The 7,385-nt window shown below is 33.8% G+C and overlaps 1 protein-coding gene across 2 annotated transcripts; it reads right to left on the reverse strand.

Annotated features, from left to right (window-relative positions):
* Positions 1 to 1,831: 1,831 nt before the first annotated feature.
* On the reverse strand, positions 1,832 to 6,098 carry LOC109340996. 2 transcript variants are annotated; one of them, XM_019578778.1, is made up of 4 exons: positions 6,002 to 6,098; positions 4,563 to 5,391; positions 3,757 to 3,838; positions 1,832 to 2,111 (listed from the first exon to the last, which is right to left on the reverse strand). In XM_019578778.1, exons 1-4 carry the CDS (start codon positions 6,045 to 6,047, stop codon positions 1,890 to 1,892), a joined length of 1,179 nt encoding a protein of 392 aa, XP_019434323.1. In that variant the 5' UTR covers positions 6,048 to 6,098; the 3' UTR covers positions 1,832 to 1,889. The 2 variants fall into 2 exon arrangements, with proteins under 2 accessions (XP_019434323.1, XP_019434324.1); XM_019578779.1 differs by lacking the exon at positions 6,002 to 6,098 and adding an exon at positions 5,676 to 5,951 and having other exon boundaries at positions 1,868 to 2,111.
* Positions 6,099 to 7,385: the final 1,287 nt, after the last annotated feature.

Genomic DNA, 7,385 nt, shown 5'->3' on the forward strand with positions numbered 1-7,385 from the left:
CCCCCCCATTGCCGATTTAGGGGGGAGGAGATTAAAAAAAATAAAATAATCAAAATCGACAACCAGGTTGTCGATTTACATGAAAACTACACTAGGAATGTAATATTTTCAAAAGGTGCACCAAGACCATAATTTTTCGGTCAAGGTGCACCATCAAAGTAAATTTTCCGTCATTGTTGGAAACAATGTTCATTACCTCCCGAAGATATTTGTCTAGGCAGATTTGGAGTTACCCACTACTACATGTCCTCTTGAGACATTGTCAATGTTGCTTGGACTTCGTGTTCTCCGGTTGTCTAGTGGGAATCTATCATCATGCCTCACTGTTGTTTGCTCACCCCTATTGTTGACTTGGTCTTTGGCTAGTTCTATTTTGAATAGCCTTGGTTGTAGACCAGTTACTAGGAGGTGTAGTGCTATGAATGGGTTATCCCTTTAACCACATGGAAACTTCATTGAACCTACCAAGGTAATCTTGAATGGATTTGCTGATTCCTTGCTCTATCTTGGATAGGGTGTAGGACGAGTGTGGTAGCTCTTTACTAATTGTGATTCTCGTGCTAATCTTATTTCAGTTCCATCCATCATATGATAGAGTTTGTCTCCAAGTGGGTAAGTAATTGCAAGGCTGCATATTTTAGTGTCAGGCGAAGGAGTCCAAGTGGTCCTAAGGAGATGATGTTCTAGTGTATTGTATGTTAACAGGTCGATTGAGGTGGGACGAGAGTTTAAGGGCCATGATATCAGAGTGAATGGATGCTTAGCTCTGCACTTGGTATGGGGTTCTACCATTTGTGATCTTGGGGTCGGGGTTTTGTATCGTGAATTTCTTGGCCTACTAGGGGGATGAGACACTCCATCGGGCTCAACCTCATTAGTGCTTTCCTAGAGATAGTTTAATGGCCTGAATGGTCGATATTTAGTGTATGTCTTGTCTGTCCTGGACTGGAGTAGTTCCAATAGTGGGTGCCCTTCAATGATGTTATGGATTCTGGTGGCATGGTTTGAAGGCTAGAGCTGGTATTGTTGGTTGAATAATGAAGCCTTTTAGTTGGGGGCGATATTAGTTTTTGGTCCATCGACTTGGCTATAAGGATGAGCATGGTTTCTTTTCATCACCATAGTGTAGGTTCTCTATAGACACTGACAATATGCTTCGATTAAGGATATGAATGGTACGGATGATTCGTTATGTTAAAACGAGCTGCAATCGACCATGAGTCTTGGGTGGGTACTTGAAAAAGGACTCTAATACTTGAGTCAATATTTATGGGGGGAGGCTTATGCTAGAGAGAGAAGGGGGAGAAAGAGTACATTATATGTTTTTGGTGGCTTCACCTATTTATACTATTTAGGGAGGAGTAGCTAATACTCCAAGGGGAGGTTCATAATGTTAGGGACACGACCTTATCCCATCATCCAATCAAGCTGACAATGCTATGAAGTGGGTTTACCTTCACCGAATGGGCAACATGGTGGACCTGTCCAATGAAACACTCAAGCTAATAGGTTTAATGGTATGGCCTTGCCTTTATTGTGAAAGAAGGTATTCCGATGTAGTAGGTGATGATTGAACCCTATCCTATCAATAACTATAAATCTACCTAGAATTAGGGTCGGGCTACCATACATACAATGGTATCATATATGACTAGATTGACCAATAAGTCCACCAGATCTTATTGTCCAGTTCTCTTGATCCAGACCCAATGTTTGCCAATGTGATGGAATACTAGTGATTTATTAATTCTCAGGAGATAGAAATGTAAACTAATGATTATCTTAGGAGATAGTGTAAACTTGCAAAATTATTTAAAAAGTAACATGAATATGATTCAAAAGGTTTTATATTTCACACAAGAATAATATTACATGTAGGTTGCTGCTTGCTACCAGCAAGTGGAAGGTAACTTAAAGTTGAAAGAGAATGAAAATGAAGAAGGCACATGCCCTGTCCTTCTTATATAATCTGCCCTTTCAGTAGTCCTCAAAGCTTTTTCATTCAGCTTCACTTCAGCATTAGCACGCTTCTCTTCAGCTATCCTCTTAGTTGCAGCCACTTTATTTGTTAACCTTTCTTGTGCCAACGCTTTCATTCTCTCAGCTTTTACCTAATAAGATATTAAATCGGGCAGCATTTCTTAAAAGACTATGCAATAATAAATGAGAAGGGATCCACTTACTCCAAGAATAAGTTTAAAGGACTTAGTCCATATCTTAGCCACTAATTCCAACCATTAAATTTCCTTAAAATTGATAAATAAAAAATGAAATAGGTGTCTTAAACTTATTCTTGAAGTAACCGAATCCCCTCCCATTGGATAATCATCCCTTGATCATCTAAATAGGATGATTATGTTCTTTACTCCAATGCATTTTTTAAACGAAAAAAGTTATTTGTACTATATATTATAAAGCTAAATGTTGTTGCCAAGATGTCACACAAACATTCAAAAAACAATGTTGTTTTTGAAATATGTGCATACAAAAGATAAAAGTTGGTGAAAGATTATATATATATATTTAATAGATGTTCAAAACTTGATGTGAAATTAACGAAACTCTTGAAAATTAGAAATGGGGTCAATCATATTTGAGTAATTCTGTTTGTGTAAAGTAGGATAATATCGTGTGTGTGATAAATACATTTTTGGTACTAAATCTGCCACTTACAGTTGTAAATATATACGATATGAATCTAGGTGATGAAAATAAACATTACTCATCAAATTTTGAGCCCCTAGAGGCCAGTGATTGCATTGCATGTTTGCTACGTAGAGGAGGCTCTCACCTAGGTGAAGTCATGTATTATAGTCACATATCATATCACTATGCACCAGCCATGTAATAATGTGAGACTGTTTTGATGCCATTAAACACGCAATAGTGCTTGGTCCTTTCATTGAATTAATGATGACAACTCAAGCACGTTTCATAAAGACTATTTTGATCCCTCAAAATCTGTGTGTGAGTTTAGCTTCTAAAAATTTGAAAACGTAGAATAGTCTCAAAAATATTAAATGTGAGTTAAATTGATCATTTATATCTTTTTTATGATTCTATAAAGATTATTTTGACTCACATTTTTCATACAAATTTTTATTTTGTTCTGAGGATCAAGCACAAAAAATTTTAAGGAAAAAAGTGAGTATTTATTCTATATAATATTTTCTATTCACTGCAGCATGGGGGAAAGAAAACATTTCAGGCAGAGAGAACATAAAGAATTCAAGATCCCTACGATGCCATATTTCTTTTCAGGAATGATTCTCTTTGTCAGTGTGTTTCATATAACTTTCAACCCGATACTTATGAACTATGCCAGAGCATTCTTAACAGATAAGCAAAATAGGACATGAAAAGATGAGCCATCTTCTACACCATTGGAAAGGTTAAAATCATTGGCAACAGTTCTAGGGAAATGGTTGTACCATAATGACAGACTAGTAACTACCAACAAGACCATTTACAACCTGTGAATTTCTTAATAGTTGTATATGGCAAGGGAAAAATAATAAATACCACATTAATTTCACATACGAGAGGTCAGTGCATATTTATCTCAATGTTTTTAATTGCAAAAATAAAATTTTATTATAATTAAAGAGATAAATTTATTATTTAAAAATATATTTATCTCATTGTTTTGAAGCATTTGTCTTCTCTATTGATGAAGTTAATTCTAACTCAATTTATTATGTGTGACATAATTAAAGCATAGATTGAGAGAATTGAAGTCTAGATCTAAGATGGTACCTCCAGCTTCTTCATTTCCATTTCAGCTTTTCTTATCAGGTGATTTTCCCAGGCTTTAATCTTCATTTCTTCACGCTTGAACCTACAATGGAGTTTCAACCAAGAAAAACATCATCGTCATTTTTTAACAATAATGATATTTAGACAACCAAAACTGAAGTGTAACAACTTTAAGTTGTCATTTGATTTTTAAGTAGATTTTTGGAGATGCATATACAAATAATAGATGAAAAATAAGAGAGATAAAAAGAATTTGATCTGTTATGAGAAAGTTGTTAAATTTAGGTTGTTCAAATAATAATATGAACCTTTTAATCCATTTCTAATGTCCATGGAACATGGTAGCCAATGGCATGGAGGAAACTCACTTGTCCTAGAATATTTTGTAAATACTTGAGTACAATTTAAATAGTCAATAATAAAAGAAACTAATAACTCCATATCATAAAGTGTACATCTACTCACACACACATTTTTCACATGGAAAAGAATCCACTCATATACATGAAATTGGAGATGCAAATTATTATTTTTCATTTATATCGAAAGGTAAAAGGTTTATATTATTATATGTAATGGATAAAAGTGTTATATGTTCCATTTTTTCATATTATTTTTTATGTACTTGCCCCTACGGTATTGAAGAAGATCGCCTCTACCATATTGAAGAAGATCGTAACTCTTTTGATATATGATTAAAAATGATACTAGCTTTTGGCACATACATGTGAAGTGATTAAGTGATGAATGTCATAATGACAATGAAGTAATCTTTTTGGACCTTAAGGAAAAACTTAATTAAGTACCTCGCCATATATTTGGCACGTTCTGCTTCATCCCAAGCCATAGCTTTTGTCTCTAGTGGATTCAACTTTCTAGCATGATCTTCAATCTTCTCTGACATCTTCTTGCATTGGCTAGATCCTTCTCTACAACCTTGGTAACCTTCAGAAGCAGCTTCAAACCCATTTCCCCCCCTCATTAGAGTTGAAGTTCCTGAACGATCTGGACTTCTTGTTGCAGGAGTTGTTGCTGTAATTGGAGTACCAGTTCTTGAAGGTTCTTGACTAGCAATAGGTGTCATCTCAGTTCCCATGTCTCTAAAGCAAACAGATTGAACTTGTATTGTATTCACTAAAAGATTATTATTATTATTGCTTCTCCAAATTGATTCATCACATTCTACCTTGGTTTCTGATTCATAGTGAATAGTGCTAATACAAGTACTATTAGTTATAGTTGTAGTAGTAGTAGTGTCATATTTTTCTTCTTCTTTCTCACTATTTAAGTAATCATGCTCCTTTTGTGGCACAGGAGCAATTAGTCTCAAATCATCAGCATTTGAGTTTCTTGGCTTGCTTTTGGATTGGCTTTTTTCTCCAACTTTTGACAACCCGACAAGCCATTTTTGTGCATCATCCCACTTAGATGGTGTTGGTTTTCCCATACTTGTTCTTTGATGATGATTGGAAACAGTTGTAATAGCAGCAGCACGATTTCTATTTGGGGTGTCTTGTGCTGTTGTTGGTCCATGGTTATAGCATCCTTTATCTTCCATGTATCTCATTCTCAAATATGTGTCTCTCAGAACAATGATGGGTTGTGTAAAAGACTTGAAAACCTGTCTAGCAAAATCTACAAAGTGAAAATTTCAGTGTCTACAAATTTATGCTTTAGATCTTATATATTGAGGATCAACATGCTATACATTTTATCTTCAAATCCTTGTTATATCATTATAATATTGAAGAAAAAAATCGATTAGAAATATAACTTGTACTCAACTTGAAAATATCTGAATCTTCTTTTTGCAACAAAGAGGAGGCCAAATGCTATATAAAAAAATATTTGAAGAGCATTTAACTAAACTTAATAACTTAGTAAAGCATAATAAGAAATATGAGAAGCTAAATACTCACATTAAGTTCCACTTCTGATTCTAAAAATTGTGAACACTTCGCAAATAGTATTGAATTGAGTTTGAGACCAACTAAAACAGAGAAACTGAAGCTGAACAACACAGAGTTCAGAGAGTAAACACTGACTTCAAGCCATGAAAATTTGAGAGTTGCCGAGTTAGGGGTGAGTTTTAGATCCATTAAACATTAAAATACTAACAAATGTAATACTTCGCATGATTCAGAAAGAGAAAAAAGGATCTCTGGATCTATGACAATAGATGATAAAACAGAAGAAAAAAAGCTCAAGAAGAAGAAACCTCAGGGGTATAGAATAACTATTTTACCTTGGGAATTGGTGGAGTTTTTATTACTGGGTAATGCAGGTGGCATGTGGGTGCAATCCACAATTCATCTTCACTCATAAGTTGACACAGGAATCATGCAATGGGTTTCTTGGGCTCTGTGTCAATGTCGTCCACTAGCTAGGAAAATAGTATTGAACTCAGTGGCCGATATCATGTAAACATTGTTTTAAATTGTGATTGTGGTCATAGTGATACGGATTGAATCATTTTGGTGTAAATTATTTTGTGAGTAAATATATTTTTGACATTGACAAGTATGATGCAGTCTAATACGGTTGCATTGTGACACAATGCAATCCAAATGCGGTCCGATGTGCTTGCGTTGTGACCTGGTGCAGTCGCATCATCGTGTTTCAGTATCACATTATAATTGTAGTGTGATACGGTTAAGGCAATCACCGCAACTGCAATATTACGGCTGTATCACGTGGTGCAGTCCGCAATTAGAGGAGCAATAATATGTAAATTATAATTTATAATTAAAATTAATTAATTAAGAATAAAACATAAATAAAATATATATAATTGTTTAAAAGTTTCAAAATAACGTATTAATTATAAATCACCTTAATTAACAACTAAAGATGTTAAAGACAAATACACATTCATTGAACGTGTCACTTTTCATTCATTTAAAGACTTAAAACTTATTGATGATTGAATAAGATGTTAAATTTCAGTTATTTCATTTTCAATATAAATCATCATATTGTGAGTAAGAAATTCATCTTGATTAATAATTGGATCATGAAAATTCAGAATATATCACTAACGTCTATAACTACACCCCAATATGAGGTAATGATCTACAATGCTAAATTATCAACCGGTGAAATAAGAATATAATGTACCAATTTTTTTAGTACCTAAAGCACATTAAAAACATACTCTTTAGCCTACTGTTGTGTGGATCTATGTTAAAACATGAATTGAATAAAGAAATTGTTTGTCAATCATGTGTACTATCCAAATTTGATGAATTAGGTTTTAATTTAAACACTTATAAAATAAATATTTTAGTAAATAATACAAAGTAAATATATTAAAAAAATAGCAAAAAATATGTTAATTTTTTTTTTAAGAATTTCAGAGGGACAGTTGCCCCGCCTGCTCCTATGAAGATCCGCTTCTCATTGAACTATTTCTAAATTCCTAGAATGAGTAAAAATTAAACTACTAGTTTTTTATTACTAAATTATAATTATTTATAGTATTTACTAGGGCTAGACACAAGTCGAACCGAGTTGAACTAGAACCCACATTGATTCAACTTGATGAGGATTTGTTCAGTTTGAAATTCAACTCAAGTTTGAAATGAACTATATTTGTAGCTTGAGTTCGGCTTGATTGGAGTTCGCAAACT

This window comes from Lupinus angustifolius, unplaced genomic scaffold (genome assembly GCF_001865875.1).
Source record: "Lupinus angustifolius cultivar Tanjil unplaced genomic scaffold, LupAngTanjil_v1.0 Scaffold_319_6, whole genome shotgun sequence".
Lineage (NCBI taxonomy): Eukaryota > Viridiplantae > Streptophyta > Magnoliopsida > Fabales > Fabaceae > Lupinus > Lupinus angustifolius.

What these genes read in the sequence shown, in the direction of transcription:
- LOC109340996 (XM_019578778.1), bottom strand. Translation starts at nt 6,047, where the DNA reads ATGCCACCTGCATTACCCAGTAATAAAAACTCCACCAATTCCCAAG. An exon ending in AAACTCCACCAATTCCCAAG is followed by an intron (nt 5,392 to 6,001) that starts GTAAAATAGTTA and finishes TTCACTTTGTAG; the next exon opens with ATTTTGCTAGACAGGTTTTC. An exon ending in CGTGCCAAATATATGGCGAG is followed by an intron (nt 3,839 to 4,562) that starts GTACTTAATTAA and finishes ACTCCATTGTAG; the next exon opens with GTTCAAGCGTGAAGAAATGA.